This window comes from Eleutherodactylus coqui, chromosome 5 (genome assembly GCF_035609145.1).
Source record: "Eleutherodactylus coqui strain aEleCoq1 chromosome 5, aEleCoq1.hap1, whole genome shotgun sequence".
In the NCBI taxonomy this organism is placed as follows: domain Eukaryota; kingdom Metazoa; phylum Chordata; class Amphibia; order Anura; family Eleutherodactylidae; genus Eleutherodactylus; species Eleutherodactylus coqui.
The window spans coordinates 46,164,593-46,189,847 of record NC_089841.1 but is presented as its reverse complement, the minus strand read 5'-3'; the positions used below and the strand labels follow the sequence as shown (position 1 = coordinate 46,189,847).

The window sequence follows — 25,255 nt, the reverse complement described above, 5'->3', positions numbered from 1 at the left end:
ATGCAGAAGAGGTTGAGGGTGAAGACATGGATATTATTGAATATGGTGTTAGCTGGTGCCAAGAGACCTGAGGCACCTGAAAAAGACTTGCATGCCCTTGGTGCCAGGTGCTAAGCAATGTCAGTGATGATGGCATATCTTAAGAATAAGCCATCATTGTTAAGTCACGCAGAAGCCTCTCTAAGTGAAGTTTTTGGTCCAACTGCTTTATTGATGTCCTTAAAGCCTATAACTATGGAGCAAAGATGCTGCTACTTCCATCCGCACCTTCTTCTGATTAGCACATGTTTACATTGTGGTGTTTTTACCCTAATGCTGTTTTTCCGGATGCTCCATTCATTCTCTATTATGTTTCATAGAAACGAATCAAAACCTTGGACCGAAAACAAACATGTTACGTTTCATGTGTTTTTGGAAGAGTATAACGTTTGCCTGGTCTGGGGGAAATCAGAACAGTGTAAAACGTTTAATATTAAGGACATAGGTAAGATGCTTATTTCACCTTGACTGTTGTCTGCAATTACATTGTAATGAAGGTGATGAGGTTTAAAGTGAATGATGGAGTTCGCGTATTATCATCATCTGGTTGTTAGGTCCAAAATTACCTTCTGATTAATTCTGCATTATTTCTTTATATTGGCAAGATCTCAGGGTTTCTGATTCAGAGCTCAAACTCCCGTGTATATACATACTGTAGAGGTACATGAAATGTTCCCTCTAAGCCTTGGAAACTACTAAGTATAGAGGCTAATGAGGTGGGTAAAGTTCCACCAAAGCTGGGCAACCATCCAACCATGATGGAGGGAAGGCAAATCTATTAAATAGTTTTTTTTTCAAGCGTATTCACAAACGAAAAGGAAATGCCACACGAGATGCAGGGGAATAAAATGAACCCCCCACAAAATATCTCATACACAGGAGGAAGTGCGGAACAGGCTAAAGAAGATTAAAATCGATAATCGCCAGGCCCAGATGGAATACACCCAAGGATACTAAGGGAACTACGTTATGTGATAGCTAGGGTACTATATCTAATATTTATGGAAACTATCAAGACAGGGGTTGTACCATTGGATTGGCGCATTGCCAACGTGGTTCCAATTTACAAAAAGGGGACCAAAAGTGAGCCTGGTAACTACAGGCCAGTAAGTCTCACTTCAGTAATGGGAAAAATATTCAAGGGGTTTCTGAGAGACGCCACCGAAGAGGACCTCAAGGAGAACAACGGAATAACTCCTCACCAGCATGGGTTCATGAAGGGTTGATCATGTCAGACCAATCTGATCAGCTTCTATGATGAAGTAAGTTCTAGGCTGGACCTTGGAGAGTCTATTGATCTTGTATATCTGGACTTCTCTAAAGGATTTGACACCGTGTCCCATAATAGGCTGATATATAAAATAAGACAGCTCGGATTAGGTGAAAATGTGTGTAAGTGGGTAAAGAATTGGCTCAATGATAGAAAGCAGAGGCTGGTAATAAATGGTTTGTACTCTGACTGGGCCACCGTCGCTAGTGGGGTGCCACAGGGCTCAGTATTAGGCCCCATTCTGTTCAATATATTTATCAATGACCTGACAGAGGGGCTGCACAGCAAAATATCAATATTTGCAGATGACACAAAATTATACAATATAATCAATGCAACGGAGGACAATGTACGGCTACAAACGGACGTAGATAAGCTAGGGGCTTGGGCAGGAAAATGGCAAATGAAGTTCAATGTTGAAAAATGTAAGGTTATGCACATGGGCAGGAGAAACGGATGTCACCAATATACACTAAATGGGGTACTGCTACGGAAAAGTGAGATGGAAAAAGACCTGGGGATACTAGTGGACTGTAGATTTAACTGGAGCAATCAATGCCAGTCAGCTGCTGCAAAAGCAAATAAAGTCTTGGGGTGCATTAAAAGAGGTATAGGGGCGAGGGACGAGAACATTATCCTCCCACTATATAAGGCACTTGTCAGGCCTCACATGCAATACTGTGTACAGTTCTGGTCACCGGCGCTAATTGGCTTCTGCCTCTTGGGGTTTTTGCCTTCCTCTGGATCAACTAGGAGGTTAAACAGGCTGAACTAGATGGACATTGTCTTCATTCGGCCTACCATACTATGTTACTATCCATGGTGCTTTCACATGGTGAAAAGTGGGATATCAGGCCGTGATTCATGGCCGGATATCGTCCTCGCCAATGTGAAGGAGCCCTTAGTATATGCCTTGTTCTGACTCCTAGAGAGAGGCTGCTTGATGTTTTTGATGCCCCAGGCATAAAAAAATAGACCCATATTACTCAACATGGCAGCACACACTAGTGAGTCTTTGCACGCAGGCATGGAATGCATGAAAAAGCACATCGCACACAGTATTCTGATCCACTTTATGGACAAGACTCATCCATTCAAGTCAATGAGGAGAGAAAAAAACAGATGCCATCCATGTGCTATCCATTTTTGCAAAAAAAAAGAATAGACCTTGTATCAGTTTTTTTGCATATGAGAAAAAAGTGTGGCACACAGAGAAAAAAACCTGTCAGACGGACTGAATATGGACAGAATACGGAGGTCACATGGAGTTGTACCCGTATAATATAAGACAATTGTTTGTGTATGTGACACAGATGTTTTAGTAACACAAGTGTGCACCCTGCCTAGTAGGAATGATCTATTATGTTATTGCACTAGCGGTGATTATACAGCCGTACAGGGTGGAGCCAGACTTGCGGCTTCTTGGAACAAAAGAGATCACCTGGATCCTCCGTGCGACACTATCACACATGTGCAGGTGGAGCAGAATAGATGCAACTCTTCCCAGGGTGGCAGAGGGCACTGATATTCTGCCCATTGTGATCCCACAGGAGATGATGGGAGTCACATACATGTGCTACTGAGTGGCAGCTAGCTGTGCTGTATGGCTTCATTGGTTCTCATAAAGGGAAGGGGTCATATGGGCATCAGATGCCATTGTATGCTGACATAGAGGGATACTTTGCAGCCTTCTGTTGGAGATCTATGTCAGGAGTCCTTCCATAAATCTCTAAAGGCCCATTTACACCAGCAGATGATCGCTTAAAAATCGCTAATCAGCGATTGTTATAGCGACAATCAGTGCGTGTAAATGTGCGCCCATCATCCCCTTTTCGGGCACTGCTAGGTGATCGTTAAATTCAAGCTAACCTAAAAATCGGCATTCACTCTTATCAGCAGTTCTCCAGGGGGGAGTGCTGATAACATTGTTTCTCCCTGGAGAGCAAAGGATCTGAGCTCAGATAATAGGCTCGGGCTATTAACTGCTTTCAATGAAGGCTTCCTTTGCACACTTAATTGCTCTTAAGTAGCTGAGTAGCTACTTAATACTTTATGCAAAATGATCACTCAAAGCTGTCACTCAAACCGTCCTTTGAGTGATCATCGGCCGATGTAAACCAGCCTTTATGTAGGCTGCATAACATGATCTGAACAGAGCCTAGGAGAGAGACTTGTGCAGCTGCTACTGATGTGTTTAGCTCACAGAGCATTGTCTAGACTCGATACAATTGTATCCACTGCTCTGCTGAGAGCAGGACTAGCTATGTACAATGTATCAGTCTGGAGTCCAGGCTGTTTAGATCATAGAGCATTGTCTAGACTGGATACAATTGTATCCAGCGGCGTAACTATAGGGGGTGCAGGGGATGCGGTTGCACCCAGGCCCAAGTGCCTTGGGGGGCCCATAAGGCCTCTCTTCTCCATATTGGAAGCGGGGGGCTATGAATAAAGCATTATAGTTGAGGGCCCTGTTACAGATTTTGCACCGGGCCCAGGAGCTTCAAGTTACGCCTCTGATTGTATCCACTGCTCTGCTGAGAGCAGAACTAGCTATGTACAATGTATCAATCTGGAGTCCAAAATGTGATTGTTCCCAGCAAGAGAAACCAAGTCATCTTGTAGATATGATACCTTTTAATGGCTAACAAAAATACGTTATAGCGAGCTTTCGAACCTCTCAGGGTTCTGCCTCAGGCTAATTTAGCTCATAGAACAATGGCTACACTGGACACACTGGCTATGGCCAGAAGATATTTCCCTGGGTGCTGCCAGTGGACTCCTTGTAGATGTTACAGCTATAGTTGTGTCCATTTGTCAAAGTCCGTTGACTCTTTTTCTTTGTATTTTTAGCAATTCCCGACAGTCCAACCAATATAACCATCTGGTACAACAAACAGTCAAAGGAATACGAGTTCGATATTTTTTTGAGTTATGAAGATCACGACTATCTAACTGACCGTTTGTATCATGAACTTGTTCTGCGCAAGGAAGGAACACAGTGGCCGGTAAGAGGAGCCCTCAGGCTTAGAGGGATGTCCTTCAGGGGTGTAACAAATAACCATGAGGTCCTGTTGCAAAACTGGAATCATTATCACCTTCAGCAGTGACTTATAAACGTGAAAAGCTTGTGCTTATTTTGGGCTGCTTAATGTACAAAGATAAGAAACACAGTGATGTCACAGTACAGAGATAATAACTACAGTGATGTCACAGTACAGGAATAATACACACAGTGATGTCACAGTACAGGGATAATACACACAGTGATGTCACAGTACAGGGATAATACACACAGTGATGTCACAAAACATGGATAATACACACAGTGATGTCACAGTACAGAGATAATAACTACAGTGATGTCACAGTACAGGGATAATATACACAGTGATGTCACAGTACAGGGATAATATACACAGTGATGTCACAGTACAGGGATAATAAATACAGTGATGTCACAGTACCGGAATAATAAATACAGTGATGTCACAGTACAGGGATAATATACACAGTGATGCCACAGTACAGAGATAATAAACGCAGTGATGTCACAATGCAGAGATAATAAACGCAGTGATGTCACAATGCAGAGATAATAAACGCAGTGATGTCACAGTACAGAGATAATAAACGCAGTGATGCCACAATGCAGAGATAATAAACGCAGTGATGTCACAATGCAGAGATAATAAACGCAGTGATGCCACAGTGCAGAGATAATAAACGCAGTGATGTCACAGTGCAGAGATAATAAATGCAGTGATGTCACAGTGCAGAGATAATAAACGCAGTGATGTCACAGTGCAGAGATAATACATGCAGTGATGTCACAGTGCAGAGATAATATACGCAGTGATGTCACAGTGCAGAGATAATATACGCAGTGATGTCACAGTACAGAGATAATAAATGCAGTGATGTCACAGTACAGAGATAATAAATGCAGTGATGTCAGTACAGGGATAATGAACGCAGGGATCTCACAGTACAGGAATAAGGAGGAAAAGAAGAAAGTGAAGGAAAAGGGGGACATTAAGAAGAAGAAAGGGAAGAAGGAGATTGAAGGAAAATAAGATTTACTTCCCCTTCTTTACCTCCACTGAAGAATCATGACTCAGTGGCTAGCACTGCTGCCTTGTATTGCTGGGCTTCTAGCTTCATGGCTTACTATGGACCATATCTGCATGAAGTTTTATGTTCTCTGTTTGGTTATCCTCCTCCTCCCTCCTCCCTCCTCCCTCCTCCCTCCTCCCTCCTCCTCCCATTAGCCACATTCTAGGTTCAAATCTGTCCATGGGCAACATCTGGATGGTGATCTTTTTTGTTCTGCTTCTGGTTATTCTTCTTGTTCTTCGTCTCCTCCGGAGCAGAGAAGACAGATGTGGTGGCTCAGTTGTTAGTGCTGCTGCTTTGCAATGCTGGATTTTTATTTTCAAATCTGACCACGGGCAACATCAGGACGGAGGTCTTCAAAGTCCATGCAGATATTATTCTAGGTGGGATTTGAACACCACACCCACACACCTCCAAGCTGGGAGTTCAATAATAAGCACAGTGATGTCACAGTACAGAGATAATGAACAGAGTGATGCCACAGGACTGGGACAATAATCACTACTATGGCTGGCACTATTCTATAGGCAGCAGGAGTATGTTGGTGCCTCTTGTTGGGGACGTACCTGTGGTTAGCACTGTGGTATAGACACTACTAATAAGTCGCATTTCCTGCAATGGAGATTTGTCACCGTGTTATAAATAAATGTATTTTTCTATGTTGCAGAATTGTAAAGATGAAACCCCTAATAGTGGCGGTCACAAGGTGGTAAGTACAGGAACCCCATATAGCCATCAAATAAACATGGCCCAGAGGTGCTGCTAACTGTGGGGATGGACCCAAATGATGTGGAAAGTATAAAGGAAGGATTTATCAATTGACGTTGCTGTATGAGGGCTTGTTTTTTGTGGGACAAGTTGTATTTTTCAATGATACTATTTAATGGGCCATATATTGTGTTAAAAAAACTTTAAAAAAAATTCTAAGTGGAGTGAAATGAAAAAAAAGACAAATTCTGCCATCTTTGGGAGAGTCTTGTTCCCACAGCGTACATATTGTAGCAAAAATGACATGATAAACTTATTGTATGGGTCAGTAGGATTAGTAGGCTACCAAATTTATGCATTTTTTTTTCCCGCCTTATTACTTTAAAAAAAATTTTATCTTTTCCAAGATATTTTTTTTTCCGCCACCATCTTCTGACTGCCATAACTTTTTTCGTTTTCTGTCGACATAGTTGAGTGAGGGCTCATTTTTTGAAGGACGTCCTGTTGCTTCGATTAGTTCCATTTTGAAGGTCATGTAATTTTTGATCGCTTTTTATTAATTTTTTTTCTTAGAGACAGGGTGACTAAAAAAAGTGCAGTTCTATCGTGCAGGATACAAAATAATACATTACAATGATAGATCGGACTTTATGGATGCGGTGATACCTAATATGCTTTTGTTTTGATTTGTTTTTATTATAAATATGGGGAAAGGTTTTTTTTTAACTTTTATTACTTTTTTTTTTCTAAATAATAGGCTGGGTTCACACAGGGCGGAATTGCTGCAAAGTGGATGAGATTTGCAAAATTCTTGTCCACACTCTGCGGCCAAGCCGCACTGAAATTGACATGCCACGCAGATATCAAAGCCGTGGTATGTCAATCTGATTGGCTTTTACACTGCGGCCATCTCTCCTCTCTGGAAACAGACGCTCCAAAACCCGAGTCAAAACCCGCGGGACTTTAAGCTGCGGAAATCTCACTGAATTTCCATGCGGTCCAGCTGCGGACAGTCCATGAGATTTACATCTCGTGGGAACCCAGCCCTATAGTCCCAATATGATTGCCCCTAAGGTTATGTTCATAGGTAGCAGATTTGGTGCTGATTTTGATGTGGATCCGCAGAATTCATCCCTTCAAAGAGTGAAATATGCTGTGAGTCCACATCAAAATCTGCACCAATAATGCAGGGGGTAATGCAGTGATTGGAGGAGAGAGAAGGATGCACGGGGTTGTTTAAGAGGGTGGGTCGCGGTCAGCGTAATCTTTGAAGAAGAAGAGCGAGTCCCACCTGATAGTTATGGTTAGGTGAGGGAGAGTTTGATTCTTGTCATGGCAGCTGTGGCAGGTGGAGGGTCCTTGGAGTCATTGGAAATTGTGGGGGGTGGGGGGGGGGGGGGAGTTGGGTGGGCACGGTCTCACCTGCTAAGACTCCCTCCTTTGTGTTAATTTGTATGGTGTATGGTGTCTGGTGACTTGGCTAGTGGAGGGGCAGTAGACTCCCTCGGGCTGTAAGTTACGGTAGTAGTAGCCACCCAATGGGTGGCTTGTGTTGCCCCTGAGCCTGTTGGTCCGGTGGGGGCAGGGTTCATGTTTTTGATATGGTTGCACCAGATTTTGTGGCTCCAAGGACTCCCCCCTCGTGTTTTGCGTTTTATGATTATAGTGATTAATACCAACAAACAGTCACTGAATAAAGACCACCTCAAATATCAATATTACCAATAATAAAACTATATGGGGGCTAAAAAATACCACCATAGTGTTACTGAACAAAACACTATACAAAGACCGTCATTACCCCCCCATACAGTCACCGTATCGCAGTATATACTGGATCTACACAGGCACTTTACAGACTGTACAAATAATTACAGGACCATCATATCCGGTGATACACAGTAATAGTATCCCAGCTTTTCTGCTCCTTGTGGGCCCCACATCGTAAGGGCCACTTGGCATTTCTGACGTACAGCAAAAGTGCCCTGACTCAATAATAATGCTCTCTTTATGCCCTCAATCAGTAATAATGCACCTCATAGGCCCCACTCAGTAATAATGTTCCCTATAGGCCCCCACTCAGTTATAATGTTCTATATAGACTGGAACTATGTTTTGGGCCGGAACACGTCGGCCACTGCATGGGCTCCTATGGGAGCCCATGGCAGCGGCCGTAAGTGGGAGGGAGTTTAGCAGCGTGGCTACTAAACTCCCTCCCTCTGTTCTACTCTCCCCGTGCAGGCTCACCTGTCTTCCTCCCCACTCGTTCTGTGCAATGGGAGGGGGCAGGGCAGAGCCAAGCGCCGATCCGCCCCGCTTCCTCCCATTTATGCTATAGACAAGGGTAGGATGGGGCGGAGCTAAGCACCAGCCCTCTCCCCGCCCCTTGTTAATAGCCATCAATTGGAGTAGACGGGGCAGACCGGCGCTAGGCTCCGCCCTCGTCCCACCCCCTCCCATTGCACAAAGCGAGCTGGGAGGAAGACAGCTTAGCCTGCAATGGGGAGAGAAGGGAAATAGGAAATGGCCTGCTGAGGTCAGCGCATTTGCGCCGGCCTCACCAGGCCATATGAACAGGTGCACAAACGTTTGATTTGTGCACCTGTTCACCAGATGTTTTTACTAACAATGTAGCGTATATCGGCCGGCTGTGAAAACGGACAGCTGATAAGCGCTTGTGTGAAAGAAGCCTCAGTAATAGTGCCCCATGTAGGCACCCACTCAGTAATAATGTTCTATATAGGCCCGACTCAGTAATAATGGTCCATAAAGACCCCCACTCAGTAATAATGCAGCTCACAGGCCCCCACTCCGTGATAATGCTCCATATAGGCCCCCACACAGTGGTAATTCCCAATGCGATAAACCATCCTCCAGAGGAGGGGCGACAGCGAGACACAGGAAGAGAAAGTGGAATAAAACTTGCTTCAGCTTTATTTTTCCAGCACAGCAACACAGAAAAAGTCCTTCAAACTTGTAGAGGCACCACACAGGGTGCTCACGTCCATACAAAACACAAATGCAAGTTGCACCATACAAGGTGTTCAGAGGCTTCCCCCTCAGGCTGTCAGGCTGTATGCCTCTCCTCAGGCCGTCAGGCTGTATAGCCACACAAAAGATCCATATGACATAGTCCATTCAAATCTTCACTACGCAGGGTGCTCAGGTCCATCAGGCAAGTGGTAATCCCACATCAAGCTGTTAGACACTGACTCCTTGGGAGCTGCAGCCTTTCATGCCCCAGTAACGGGGTCAGTGCCCTCAGCTGAGCTTCCTCAGAGCTAGGGTGAAGTTGTGGACTGGACTGCCACCCTGTTCAGACTAAAACCCTGGGAGGGAGATGCACTCCATCCACAGCTTCACCCTTTAAATGCCTACACCCTATATAGGCCTCCACTAGGTAATAATGTTCTATATAGGCCCCCACTCAGTAATAATGTTCCATATAGGCCCCCACTTAGTAATAATGCACCATATAGGCACCCACTCAGTAATAATGTTCCATATAGGCCCGACTCAGTAACAATGCTCCATAAAGACTCCCAGTCAGTAATAATGTTCCATATAGGCCCCCACTCAGTAATAATGCCCCATATAGGCACCCACTCAGTGATAATGCTCCATATAGGCCCCCACTCAGTAATAATGCCCCATATAGGCACCCACTCAGTAATAATGTTCCATATAGGCCCAACTCAGTAACAATGCTCCATAAAGACTCCCACTCAGTAATAATGTTGCATATAGGCCCCCACTCAGTGATAATGTTCCATATAGGCCCCCACTCAGTAATAATGCCCCATATAGCACTCACTCAGTGATAATGCTCCATATAGGCCCCCACTCAGTAATAATGCCCCATATAGCACCCACTCAGTGATAATGCTCCATATAGGCCCCCACTCAGTAATAATGCCCCATATACCACCCACTCAGTGATAATGTTCCATATAGGCCCCCACTCAGTGATAATGCTCCATATAGGCCCCCACTCAGTAATAATGCCCCATATAGCACCCACTCAGTGATAATGCTCCATATAGACTCCCGCTCAGTGATAATTTCCCATATAGGCCCTCACTCAGTAATAATGTTCTATATAGGCCTGACTCAGTAACAATGCTCCATAAAGACTCCCAGTCAGTAATAATGTTCCATATAGGCCCCCACTCAGTAATAATGCCCCATATAGGCACCCACTCAGTGATAATGCTCCATATAGGCCCCCACTCAGTAATAATGCCCCATATAGGCACCCACTCAGTAATAATGTTCCATATAGGCCCAACTCAGTAACAATGCTCCATAAAGACTCCCACTCAGTAATAATGTTGCATATAGGCCCCCACTCAGTGATAATGTTCCATATAGGCCCCCAATCAGTGATAATGCTCCATATAGCACCCACTCAGTAATAATGCCCCATATAGCACTCACTCAGTGATAATGCTCCATATAGGCCCCCACTCAGTAATAATGCCCCATATAGCACCCACTCAGTGATAATGCTCCATATAGGCCCCCACTCAGTAATAATGCCCCATATACCACCCACTCAGTGATAATGTTCCATATAGGCCCCCACTCAGTGATAATGCTCCATATAGGCCCCCACTCAGTAATAATGCCCCATATAGCACCCACTCAGTGATAATGCTCCATATAGGCTCCCGCTCAGTGATAATTTCCCATATAGGCCCTCACTCAGTAATAATGTTCTATATAGGCCTGACTCAGTAACAATGCTCCATAAAGACTCCTAGTCAGTAACAATGTTCCATATAGGCTCCCACTCAGTAATACTGACCCATACTGCCCCATATGAGCATTCCTTTTGCAGGTCAGCACTCGGTGATATTGCCCCTCATAAGCCCTTGCCCCCCATGCCACTCAGTAGAGGTATATAGTAAGAAAACAAGTACCAGCCTGGGCCCCTGCACTGTACACAGCCCTGCTAGTTCCGAATGGAACCATTTATCAGCAGGGTGAGGAAGCTTTCTCAATTCACACTATATAGAGTCCAGTATTAACCCTTTAATCTCCTGGAGTTTCTATAGAAGCTGTCTCTGCATCCTGCTTATCTCCTTCTCCTCTTTTTCTTAGTGTTTTCAAAATTTAAAAGACAGCTTTTATGTTCCGAAGAGAAATCTAGAATATTCCACAAAGTTTGAGGCCAGGGCCAGATCAATTCCTACAGGAGGATACTTTCATGGCTCCTGGAGCCCCTGGAGCCCAATATCAACGTTCAGAACAGAAGACACCGAGGCATCAGTGTATAATACAGGAGGTAATGTCATAGTACTGCTTTTACACAGTGACTCCACCAGAAGAATAGTGAGTGCAGCTCCGAAGTATAATACAGGATGTAACTCAGGATCAGTACAGGATAAGTAATGTATGTACACAGTGACTCTACCAACAGAATAGTGAGTGCAGCTCTGGAGTATAATACAAGATGTAACTCAGGAGCAGTACAGGATAAGTAATGTATGTACACAGTGACTCCACCAGCAGAATAGTGAGTGCAGCTCTGGAGTATAATACAGGATGTAACTCAGGAGCAGTACAGGATAAGTAATGTATGTACACAGTGACTCCACCAGCAGAATAGTGAGTGCAGCTCTGGAGTATAATACATGATGTAACTCAGGATCAGTACAGGATAAGTAATGTATGTACACAGTGACTCCAGCAGCAGAATAGTGAGTGCAGCTCTGGAGTATAATACATGATGTAACTCAGGATCAGTACAGGATAAGTAATGTATGTACACAGTGACTTCACCAGCAGAATAGTGAGTACAGCTCTGGAGTATAATACAGGATGTAACTCAGGGTCAGTACAGGATAAGTAATGTATGTACACAGTGACTCCTCCAGCAGAATAGTGAGTGCAGCTCTGGAGTATAATACAGGATGTAACTGAGGATCAGTACAGGATAAGTAATGTATGTACACAGTGACCCCACCAACAGTATAGTGAGTGCAGCTCTGGGGTATAATACAGGATGTAACTCAGGATCAGTACAGGATAAGTAATGTATGTACACAGTGACTCCACCAGCAGAATAGTGAGTACAGCTCTGGAGTATAATACAATATGTAACTCAGGATCAGTACAGGATAAGTAATGCATGTACACAGTGACTCCACCAGCAGAATAGTGAGTGCAGCTCTGGAGTATAATACAGGAGGTAACTCAGGATCAGTACAGGATAAGTAATGTATGTACACAGTGACTCCACTAGCAGAATAGTGAGTGCAGCTCTGGAGTATAATACTAGATGTAACTCTGGATCACTACACAATAAGTAATGTATGTACACAGTGACTTATCATTTATATAAACTACATAATTCTATATGTAAACATTAAGGTTGTGCTGAAAGGTACATATACCCTTTACAACTTACACACAGACTAATGTACATTATATGTTATTTACCTGCTTCTTTGTCTATTTCTTTCCAAGGGTATTTGGTCGCCTATATCAGCATCCCTTTTTTCTTGTTGGTTGCAGTTATATTAATTGCCGTATTTTGGAAAAGGTAAGTATACAAAAGTTTTATATGTAGTAAGTGCAAACAAATATCAGTTAGTGTGAACTGCACATCAATGCAAAAAGTTTGGCATAAAGTTTTGGAGTACACCAATACAACTAAAAGGTTGTATAATTTCAGACAAAAGTGTCCGATGACACATCAAACCTGTCATGCAGTATTAGCCACTGTGATAAATTTGGTGTATTTCCAAGTTTACACGCTAGGATTAGTAAATCCTCTCTATTAGAGATGAGCGAGTATACTAGCTAAGGCACATTACTCGAGCGAGTAGTGCCTTAGCCGAATATCTCCCCGCGCGTCTCTAAAGATTCGGGGGCCGGCGCCGGTGACAGGTGAGTTGCGGCGGGGAGCAGGAGGGAAGCAGGGGGGGGGAGAGAGAGATCTCCTCTCTGTTCCTCCCCGCTCTCCCGCGCCGGCCCCCGAATCTTTAGAGATGAGCGGGGAGATACTCGGCTAAGGCACTACTCGCTCGAGTAATGTGCCTTAGCGAGTATACTCGCTCATCTCTACTCTCTATCTGTAAGGCTGTTCTTGTAACTGATTTTTGGTAGTTGCTGAATGAACATTGTTTTCTATGAAGAGATGACCGTCTTTACCTTTACATTTGCAGAATTAAGCCCTTCATATGGCCCGAAATCCCAGATCATAAAAAAACACTGGAGAAATTTTGTAACAAGCCAAAACAGGTACGTACTGCACTGATCGACATAATGCTCAGATGCAAAGTCACGAGATTCTATAGACTCACTATATGGAAAAAAAAGCACAAAAACGTGTTCACACTACAATGCAGTGCAATATCACTTTACACTACCTGTGACAGGGGTTCAGAACCTACAGCCTATCGTACCGTGTTCTGTGACCCACGGTCATTAGGGCATAGTGGTGTGATTTTTATCCACACATATGAATTTTTCTACTCCACCTGACAACTAATGATTAGTAATGAGCAAACTTTTGAAAAGTTCAGTTCGGTCCGTTCGCCAAATTTTGGCAAATTTGGTTTGGTCCAAATTTTTTAAACTGAACCACAACTTCAGGAATACCTCAAAACTGGTGTATAACACTGCCTAAGAGCCATGAAACTCCTCTATAATACTCTTAGGTCAACTAGGGGTGTATTTAATACCCTAAAACTGGTGTATAACACTGCCTAAGAGCCATAAAGTCCTGTATAACACTCTTAGGTCAACTAGAGGCACCTTTGAGTTTTTTCAAGACAAAGTTGATGAAAAAAAAGGCGAAATAAGAAGGAAAAGAAAAAGAAGGCAAAGGAAAATAGAAGGTAAATAAGGAGGAGGGAAAAGAAGAATGAAAAAGAAGACAAGAGAAGAATAAACAAGAAGGCAAAATAGGAAGAAGGAAAAATAAGAAAAAAGGAGGAAAGAAGGAAAAAATGGAAAAATAAGAATAAGAAAGAAAAAGAAGGCAAAATATGAAGAAGGAAAGAGAGGGAAAAAAGGAGCAGAAAAAAGAAAAAAAAACAAAATAAAATGGAAGAAAAGAAGGAGAAGAAGGTGAAAATATCTTCTTCTTTTAGTGGGTTCAGCCAAGATGAACTACCAGACGTTTGGGTCCGCACTGAACTGAACTTTTAGCAGATTTCAACCTGATACAGTGTTTGACTGTTGGGTTCAGCACTACAAATGATGGTCAGTAAGGGGTTAAAAATCCACTATTTTGTGTACACAGCTCCAATGCAGATTTAGCAAGTAGTAGGGAACATATTGAAGGGAGTTGTTACATCCGCCTGGCGCACTGGAGCACCACTCCTCCGTGCGGATGCAAGCGTGTCCTATTTAAAACCGCAAACACACATAGTATTTGCACTACAAATTACGTCTCTCCAGACAATGATGGAAGGACCCCAGTCCCTTAGTAATCAGGGAAAGTGGGGAACCCCTGCCTAAAAGTGGGGTAATCATCCTGATAAGGACAGCCCCACTGTCTTCAGGGATAGCTAGGTCCTAGATGATTAGGAACCTGGAGAAGTGCACAAAACACACATGCAGGACACGACTCTGTTCATACTGAACCCAGAACAGGACTGTTCACACCTCATGTCTAGCCACGAGCACAGACATACAACACAAGTCACTGTTCACACCGACATACAATAAGTAGTGCATATGACATACAACAGGAACCCCACCCAGAGCCCACATGCATACAAATGGAATACCATAGCCAGTCCAAGTGTGCTCACACCAGGGGAATAGAAAGTCAGCCACCATGCTGACATAGGGAACAGTGTCAGGCATCACCCATCTGACATACACATAGGACATCAGACGTCTGGAGACCACACCTGCCCAGGGATAGGGAGAAACCAAATATAAACAATTGATAGGTGCTTATTGGGCTTCTCATAGATTTGTTGCCATTGTATTTTATATTTCTGACCCCATTATGGAGCAATCCATCAACTAATAGCCTGGCCAGGGCCCAACGCACAGTTATTAAAGGGGATGGGGAGTAAAGGGAAATAGAAGGGGGGGTTATCTCTCGTGAAGTCACAATGTAGAACACAACATACAAAATGTTACAAGCTTTTCTAGCGTGATAATTTATAGCGATATTAATGATAGGTTTTGTGAAGGAAACATATAGTTCACCCATGGCGTCAAGATCCCCAGAAATGCCTCATGGCAATCAAGGATTATTAAAGGGGTTGTCCCGCAAAATGAAGTAAAGGTAAACACTTCTGTATGGCCATATACATGCACTTTGTAATATACATCGTGCATTAAATATTGACCATACAGAAGTTATATACTTACCCCCCTGTGTTGGCGTCCCTGTCTCCATGGCGCCGACCGAATCCTTCTCCTGCCTCGATTAGACGCACTTGCGCAGTCTGCCTCTTCTGTCCCGTTGAAGGGGCCGCTCCAGCGTGCTCGCGCCGCACAGGTCGTCTGCGCATGCAAACGTGCAAAGCTTATTTTGGACTGAGGTAATCTCAATTATTGCTTATTCTGATGGCTAAAGGCTCCATGGCTAGAATAAACAAGAGGGATGATAAGGAGCATCCCTGTCATGCGCCTCGGAGAGTAGGGATATAGTTCAAACAGAAGCCCTTGTATCTAACAAATGTTTTAGGGGACACATACGATATTGTAGCCATGTTAGAAACTCATTTGGGGCTTTTCCAATGTTCTTATACAAACAAGTATGGCCAACGTAAGGTGTCAAAAGCTTTATATATGTCTAGAGATAGTAACAAGGCAGGGATACTACAGGATTGGCATAAATGTATGAGATGGGTGATTCAGAGAATGTTATCACGTGTCTGGAGACCTGAAACAAAACCAACTTGATCAACATTGGTAAGGCGGTGTTAAGGCGTGAAGCTAGAATGTTAGTTAGGAGCTTCACATTTACATTGATCAGAGAAATTGGATGATAATTTTGTTTAAGTGGCAGAGCAGCAACATTTCAACTCCTTCTGGAGTCTTTGTCAAGCTCCAGAAGGAGTTGAAACGTTGCTGCTCTGCCCTTTATGGATCAATAAAGAAATACTATTTGGGATCACTGGTTGTGCTGCTCAATTCACTTTCTATTTGGATGACGTTGTTAGTTCTTGGAGTCAGGACTTGCTGAGCTTTGCACACCAGACCCACACCTTGCACCTAATGGTGCATTCCAGTGGAGTGCTGCTGCACCTATTTGCTTATTTGGAATTTTTTTTGTTAGGGTGATCCTTCTCTGATTTAGGGGTCATTGAGATGGCAGCCAAGAGAGAAGTTTGTCCTACTGGTTGACCGTCCCACATATTATTGAAATAGTTGGCTAAATGAGTACTATGAAGGCAGTTGCTCTAGAGACGCAGATTGAGCTTGAGAGGAAAGTTTATTTAAGAACTGTTTAAATTCTGAGATTATGGTTAACGGGTTTGCTGTGATTTTGGCCCCTCTGGTACACAGTTTATAGAAGGGACTCGTCAGAGTGTAGGGGCAAGTGGCGTAGAGGGTGTCTTATTTAATGTATCATAACATTGATTTGACCACCTGATCTTCCGTTCCATGCTAGCCATGAGGCATAAATAAATCTAGTTCTGTTCTGTCTAGGAAAAGCACGTTTATATTAGTAGCTGAAGGATGGCTTTTAGTTGTCACTTCGAGTTAGGAATTTCTGTTCACTTTTTAGTTGCCATGGTCTCCGTACCCTTTTTCGTTGAACCGTCAGTTGAATAACGAATACTTGAAGCACTACTTTATGTGCTTCCCATAGAGCGATAAGAGCAAATCTTCAAATAGAAAAAACTCTTTCCGCGCTCCTGCTGTAGCTCCTCTTAGGAAAAAATGAGCTGTCGTGGCAGACAGTATTTATATAACTTAATCATAAATTTATTTCCAAATCAAAGATTGCATGCAAGTGGAATTCTTATTGCTGCAAGAATTCCACTTGCATGCAATCTTATATAAATACTGTCTGCCACGACAGTTCATTTTTTCCTAAGAGGAGCTACAGCAGGAGCGCGGAAAGAGTTTTTTCTATTTGAAGATTTGCTCGTTTTCACCCATTGAGGGAAGTTTTCTCTCCTTGGGATTGCTTTCATTCCGGCGGCTCTCCTTCCCTATCGAAGGGTATCTGAAGTCTCTTCGTACATTACTACAGGCATACTCGGATCACAGGTGCAGGCGGGGTGTTCCCCAATGATTTAACGGTCTACGGGAACCCCGCTGTGCACCAGGTGAGTCACTCTCATTATTTATTATATGGTGGCGCGGATCGTTACTCTGAATTATAGAGCGATAAGAGAAGAGACGAAAAGGCCGTTGATTTCAAAGTATCCGTTTATTTGGGATTTGAGGGAGGTCATAATCTCGGGGATAGCTAAAAGCGAGTCATTGACGGACCACGACAGGTTAGTGGGTTTAGATATGAAAGAGTTGAATGAAATGTAAATAGAGGAATGATCTGACCAGGAAACCGGTAGGATTTTAGACTGCGTTATCTGCAGTACGAAAGAAGTTGGCATTAAGATGTGGTCTGTTCTTGAGCACATTGAGTGAGGAGATGAAAAATGTGCTAAGTCTTTGCTAAATGGGTGTAATTCAACCAGATGGTATTGGGAAAGTAATGTTCTAAAGGCACATGACATTGAATGTTGGGGTTGTGGTAGTGGGGACGGCATAGAGATCGCATTTCTATCCATATTTGGTATAGGACACAGTTTGAATCACCACATATGATTACAGTGCCATTTTTACTAGTTTTAATTAATTCAAGGAGTTTAGATTAAAAGGGAGTCTGTCTGGTATTCGGGGTGTAGTATAATAGTATAGTCTACGGTATGTCTTAAATAGTGCCCATGAGGAGAACTAGCGGCCTTTAGGGTCCACAACTGAGTGATTGGGACTGATCTACTGAAGCAGATAGTGACTCCCTTGGTTTTGGTTGGGGCCATTGTTGAATAAAGGGTGGAGAAGAATGGGGAAAGATAACAGGGGAATGAATTATTGGAGAAGTGGGTTTCTTACGAACAGAGAATATCCGCCTGTATACCTTTGTAGTATCTAAGGGCTTGGAGAGCTTAGGGGTGAGTTAAAACCCTGTATGTTATGGGATATGAGTTTTAGAGTCATGGGGAAATGGGGTGAAGGCAATAAGGAACCTTTTTTCCAGGGTCATGAATCCACGAGAGATGAGGGACGGAAATGTGATTGTTCTCAGTAAGAGAAATCAAGTAATCTTGCAGATAGAAAACCTTTTAATGGTTATCAAAGACACATGATGTTATAGCAAGCTTTCAGACCTCTCAGGGTCCTTCCTCAGGCATAATGGAACAAATCTAAAGACGTATTTACTATAACACATGATCACATGGGAGGTCAGGAACATGATGAACTTAATTTGCACTAGATAAACTCCAGAGACAGAGGATAAGAGGGCACAGACATGTTGGGATCAATAGCATTTAGATCAATACCAGGGAGGGATGACCATAACAGTAAATAATTAGTCCAGTAACTAATTATGAGGGAGAGGCAAGAGGGGATAAGCCAACAGGTAAGGAAAACTATTCTTATCATGCTAAGCATAATTATAATAACAACTTTAATTTTAGCTGATGGTACAAACATAAAATGCCAACTTCCAGCATGTTGTATCACAACTGACAGGTGATTATTTTTTATGATTTGTCCTGCAGAACTTCCATACAAGCTTCAATCCTGATTACTGCGAGAGCATACCTATAAATAAAATAGATTATATCAAAGCACAAGAGATCCCAGATGACGAACACGAGATCGGCACCGCAGACAGCAGCATTGAGAAACCAGCCTGCCATATCAATCTGTCTCCAGCAGAGGGCAGCAGAGGACCTCCCACTAATGCTAATAACAGTGGACAATGTAAAAATCTGGCAGATAACGGAGAAAACAAATTGGAAAACCCGCTAAATTTTGGCATCGTCACTCTACTACCTGGCAATGATGTCTCTGAGAAATGCAACCCATCAACCGACAGCAATGGGATGATGTCTGCGGCCGTAAAACATCCAGGAAATGGATTAAAGGGGCTTTGCTGGGAAGATATTTACATTGCTATGTCTGCCTTCAAGACACCCAGCAGTGCTGTAAAGCAAGTCCCTAAAAATAATATCTAATGTTTCATCGGAGCCTCGACTGTGATAAAATAGCTCATCTTTAGTGAAGTACTTCCCCATAAAGCCACAAGGGGGGGCTCTGTATGTGGCAGGCATGTTAAGAGGCAGTTACCATCCACTATACATTGGTATCACAGCTGTAATGTATGGGCTTTGGGTCGATACCGCGTCCAGCCTTGATGTAAGCTGCCTCTTGTTACACTTCATATTGGGAAAAAAAAACTAGAAAAGCGTAAATTACAGTTACTACTATCCAAAAAATGTCAGCTCTGCCAGTATCCATAGATCATCTGATTAACACTCCACTACTTCATGCTCGCTGAATGTCTCATATTAGCTGCTAAAGGTCATTGTAAGAGTAATTGACCTTTATTTCATCTGTTGATGCATAAAATATATACATTACATGTACAAAAGTATGTGAACCCCCTTCTAAGTGATCAAAATCAGCTATTTCAGCTACTGTTATTGCTTAAAGGTCCAGAAAATTGATCTCAGGAATGTAATGAATCTGGTATCAGTACTACATCCCCATTCAGTTGAGGCAAACTAGTTTAATGGAGAGCTAAAACCAATATCTCCCACCTACTATTAGCCCATTAATGGGGTTCTATCACTTTCTTTGGGTCATTGAACATGTGTTTAAATCATTTAAGTTGTATTACCCCTATTGACCACAGGGAGTGCTGTTTGTTGCTCTTTTGATTTATATTCTTGAGTCACTTGCAATGAATGTAATGGACTTGGTATCAATACTACATCCTCGTGCAGTTAAGAATGTCAAAATTGTCATTTTTTTAAATAATAGTACTTGCAATACCACTCCTGACCACAGGAAGTGCTGTTTGTTGCTCTTTTGATCAACTCACATGCAGCAAATTCACTCTAAATCACCACATAGTGGTAAAAATTATTCAGTGCTGAAATAAATATTCCCTTCTGCAAAATACAAAGCCCAAAAGTCCAAATTTACAGTGAGTCTGGAAAGGTTTCAGACCCTTTCCCTTCTTACATTTTGTTATGTTGTGGTCTTGTGCAAATTAAAGAAAAATTAAAACTTTCCCCCTATCATTCTGCACTCAATACCCCATTATAACAAAGTGAGAACAGAATGTTAGAACTTTTTGTACATTTAAAAAAAAAAGAAAAACATTTTGAATTGACATAAGTATTCACACCCTTCGGTATGACAATTGACATTTAGCTCTATTTCTCTTGATCATCTTTCTTCACCTTAACTGGAATCACCTGTGTGAAATTCAGTTGATTTTACATTATTCTAAAAAATGACCTATCTATTTAAGGTCTTGCAGCCCACAATGCATATCAGAGCCAAAACTAAGCTATAAGGAGGAAGGAACTGCCTGCAGAGCTCAGAGACAGGATTGTGTGGAGGCACAGATCTGGAAAAGCGTATCTGCTGCCCTGAAAGTTCCCAAGAGCCCAGCGGCCCCCATAATTCTTACATGGAAGAAGGTTGGAGCAACCAGGACTTTTCCTAGAGCTGCCAACTAACCAAACTAAGTAATCGGGGGAGAAGGACCTTGTTAAGAGAGGTGATCAAAAACCCAATGGTCACTCTGGCCAAGTACTCTCAGGGTGCATTCACACAAACGTATATCGGCTCGGTTTTCACGCTGAGCCGATATACGTTGTCCTCGGGTGCAGGGGGGGGGAGGATGGAAGAGCCAAGTGCAGGAACTGAGCTCCCGCCCCCCTCTCTGCCTCCTCTCCGCCCCTCTGCACTATTTGCAATGAGAGGAGGCGGGATGGGCGGGGCTAAAGGCCGTGAATTAGCCCCGCCCCTGTCCCGCCTCTCCCCATTGCAAATAGTGCAGAGGGGCGGAGAGGAGGCAGAGAGGGGGCGGGAGCACAGTTCCTGGCCCTGGCTCTTCCATCCTCCCCCCTGCACACGAGGACAACGTATATCGGCTCGGCGTAAAACCCGAGCCGATATACGTTCGTGTGAATGCACCCTCAGACTGTGAAAAACAAGATTCTCCGGTCTGATGGAACCAAGACAGAACTTTTTGGCCACAGTGTAAGCATTATATCTACAGAAAACCAGGCGCCGCTCATCACCTGCCCAATACGATCCCTACAGTGACACCTGGTGGTGGCAGCATCATGCTGGGGGACAGGGAGACCGGTCAGGGTGGAGGGAAAGCTGAATGGAGCAAAGTATAGAGGTGTGCCAACCCTGTGGCATCATCCCCAAGAAGACTGGAGGCTGTAATCACTGCCAAGTGCTTCATCTAAGTACTGAGTACAGGGTGTGAGTACTTATGTCAGTGCGAAATGTTTTTCATTTTTAAAAAGTTTACAAACATTTCTGAACTTCTGTTCCCACTTTGTCATTATGGGGCACTTAGTGCAGGATGACGGGGAAACGAGAAATGTTTTTTTAGGTTGCACAAGGCCACAACATAACAAAATGTAAAAAAAAAGTGAAAGGGTCTGAAGACTTTCCAGATGAACTGTATATACAGTATAACAGGCACCTCTAACCTGTGGCTCTCCAGCTGACACAAAGCTACAGCTCCTAGGATGCTGGGAGTTGTAGTTTAGCAGCAAGTGGAGGGATACGGATTGGAGGCCACTGATAAAAGGATGCAGGAGAGCAATGATGGAGATTGCCTCTCTTGGTGCACTGAAGGCAGCCACACCCGTAGAGTGCTGCATGCACATGGTATTATGACGGGGTTCTGTATATAGAAGTATACTGGCTTGTATAGGCTGCTATGCACAAATGTCCCTAATTACTAAAGCTGCTAAGTAAATGAAAATAGGAAAAAATGTCCACTATTGGTTTATATGCTGTATCTGTCTCTATCAGCACCTTCCACTAGAGGTCCGCAGCCACTGCCCATGTATTTTCCTGCACTACCCCTTGGGATTCCACTGCTGGCAGTACAGACATAATGTAATAAGGTATTGTCCAAAGCAGATAGACCCTTTAAAGTGGATCTCCACCTTTTATTATGACATCACTGTTATATATTAAGAAATGTATCTTTATAGCAGTCAGAGCTCCAAATCCCCTGCATAGATGTATTTATAGGATAACATTCTGCTACCTGCAGCCACCACTAGGTGGAGCTCAGGAGCTAACTGTATACAGTGTTATTCTAGAGTACAATGTATCACACCTTACAAGTTTTGAACAATGAAAAGAGAGACAAGTCTTGTGGCACGCTATGTTGCAATTTTTTTCCATTCTTGGCCACTCACCTTTTACGTTACACAATGCACTTTATGACCCCCCCCCCCCCCCCCCCAGCTCAAGTATAACTCTAAATAATGCAGTCACCATATAACAGATAGCAGTTCCACACACTGATACTAATTACACTGCACTTACCTTGAATGCTCACAGGTACTATGTTTAATTGATATAATTTGTTTTCAGTTTTCTTCATTTTGGCCCCAGACCACCGTAAAGACTTCGTCCAGCTACAACTCATCTCTACACACTCCGCCCATTCTGCCCCCAATAAACTTTTTAATGCCCCCCATAGTAACATTGTCCCTTCTGTGGCCCTATGCCCTCCCTGGCCTTACGTTATTATAGTGCCCCATTTGCGCCTCCCCTTTGTTAAAAAAAAAAGCCACCACTACGATTTTTTGTGTCCCTACTTTGTTATAGTGCACCCTTTGTGGCCTCTATTACTTATTGTACCCCCTCTATGACCTCAATTAGTTATACTGGCCCCTCTATGACTCTACTTTGTTATATTGCCTTCTCTGTAACCTGACTTTGTTATAGTGCTCCCTCTATTGCCCCTATTAGTAATACTGTCCCCTCTGTAGCTCCACTTTGTTATATTGCCTTCCCTGAAGCTTGACTTGCGTACAGCACTACTGAGTGCTGAAGGTTTTACAGCAGCTGCTGGCGGTTACTGATATGGAGGTCTGGCAGCGGAGGGACATTCTGTATGCCTCCCTGAAAGGTGGGATAGTGCTCAACATCCGACTTGGAAGGGATACTGTAATCAGTATACAGTAATCTCCTGAGCTCCCCCTAGTGGCGACTACAGGCAGACAGGATGTTATCATGTATCATCTACGCAGGAGATTTGGAGCTCTGTATCAGAAAAACGAGTCTCCAACAGCTATAAAGTTATAGTAACAAGTAAACAAGCGCAGAATTGTGTAGTTTAAAGTTGGACACTCACTCTAAGGCACTGGCAGCTCTACATCTGTAGCAAAACTACAGCTCCCAGCATGCCCTGAAAGTAACATACTGGGAGTTGTATTTGGGAACCATCAGTTGGGAGACCATGAATGTGTGGAGTTTGCTGCTCTGGGGGTACATACAGGACCCACCGCTTTATTAGACTTGCTCCGCTCACTATGGACAGCATTATGTAGTGATGTGAGCGTATATGTCTACCTGCTGAATGTATATCTGCTGCGCTGCACTGTATTATATGGGTCCTGCAGCATATTATGAATGTATTGTGACTACTGAGAACTTCATGTATCTTTATGTATCTGTGTCCTTATATGATGATTACAGTAAACGTATTCATGGAACTTCTGCTGAGCTTCATCGAAATGTATAAATCATTGCAGAAAACGGATGTTATAATGGGAAAGGGGGGGGGGGGGGGGGAAATCAGGACCGACAGGGAGAACATCTCCTAAACTCGCAAAACATTTGTTTGTATGGAGTGGGATGGCAAGCAAATCCCACTTCATACAAGTCTGTAACAGCAGACACCCACCTGCAACAGCTGCCATCAGCGGGGTGGCGTTCATCGGACAACGCCACATGTTGCCAGTCCTCTAGGGTCTGGTTAGCCCCTCACAAGCCTAGGTGAGGCGCTGTGTCCGCAGTGATAACAGAGGCATCTGGTGGGACTTCTGCTCCCACATCCCATGGAAGCTACAGAAAGCTGCACTGACCTGCGGGGTATATTGTGAGGGGCCTCCTGCACGGAATGCGGATGTGACTGCGCCATTTTAACCAGGAGAGTGACGCAACAAAAAGACTAAAGAAGTGTTTCAGGCAGATGGTAGGGTTGGTGTGTGGTGAAGACCCCATGAAGCCATGGACCTTAACTATCAGCAAGGTACTGTGGAGGCTGATGGTGGCTCCATACTGGTATGGGGTGTTCTTATGGCATGGGTTGGGTCCACTAGTCTGCCTAAACACATCATTGACCAGTGCCCGCTACGCTTCACTGCTTGGTGACCATTTGTAGCCCTCCATGGACTTCCTGCATCTCCACACTGAAATCATTCGGAAACCCTCTTGCCCATGTGCCTGATAGAATTTACACCATAGTCGCTGAAGAACATCCAGCAATACATTTTGATATAAATTCTGCAGTATGTCTTTAATGCAGTATTGCCAAAATTTGCATTCCAAGTAAAACGAGCCATGTGGACGAACCGATCCCACCATTACTGTGAGCGACAAGCAAATTGGAATCTATGGACTTCATTTATCAGCACTGTGAATAACTGGTCATATAGCAATCAAAGCTCAGCTCTGTGATTGGTTGCCCTGGGCAATGAGGACCGTCCAATGTAAATTTACGGTGTGTGAGCCTGGTTCTTAAACCCAAGCCATTGCAGACTTCTGTTGGGGGCGAAATTTTTTTTCCTACTATGACCCTAATAAATCAAAAATAGGCAAAAATTATAAATAAAAATGAATTATAATAAAAAGGCACAAATATAATTCTAAACAGTATGCTGCAACCGTTAAAAAAATCCCCTCAGTGAGGGAGCGTTTATGGCTGCTGTGATGAATAAGGCCGATGATCCGGGGAGAATTCTGTAAATTTTGGATCTTTATCACAAAGCGTTATTCGCACACGTGAACTGCAAATCCCGAATCATCTTCCGATCTGAGGTCATTGTCCAGCCCAGCAATGGGAGGAGTATACAGTCATTACAGGGGGTTTTATATAATGCCTCTGAGAACTGAAAAACACAAAAG

At 43.4% G+C, this 25,255-nt stretch overlaps 1 protein-coding gene across 1 annotated transcript; it reads left to right on the top strand.

Moving 5' to 3' along the window:
• On the top strand, positions 1 to 20,902 carry LOC136628755 (interleukin-7 receptor subunit alpha-like). The gene is made up of 8 exons (XM_066604856.1): positions 1 to 107; positions 360 to 484; positions 4,160 to 4,314; positions 6,090 to 6,131; positions 11,234 to 11,417; positions 12,602 to 12,677; positions 13,303 to 13,378; positions 18,847 to 20,902. The coding sequence occupies exons 1-8, from the start codon at positions 1 to 3 to the stop codon at positions 19,303 to 19,305; spliced, it is 1,224 nt and encodes a 407-aa protein (XP_066460953.1). The 3' UTR covers positions 19,306 to 20,902.
• The last annotated feature ends 4,353 nt before the right edge of the window (positions 20,903 to 25,255 follow it).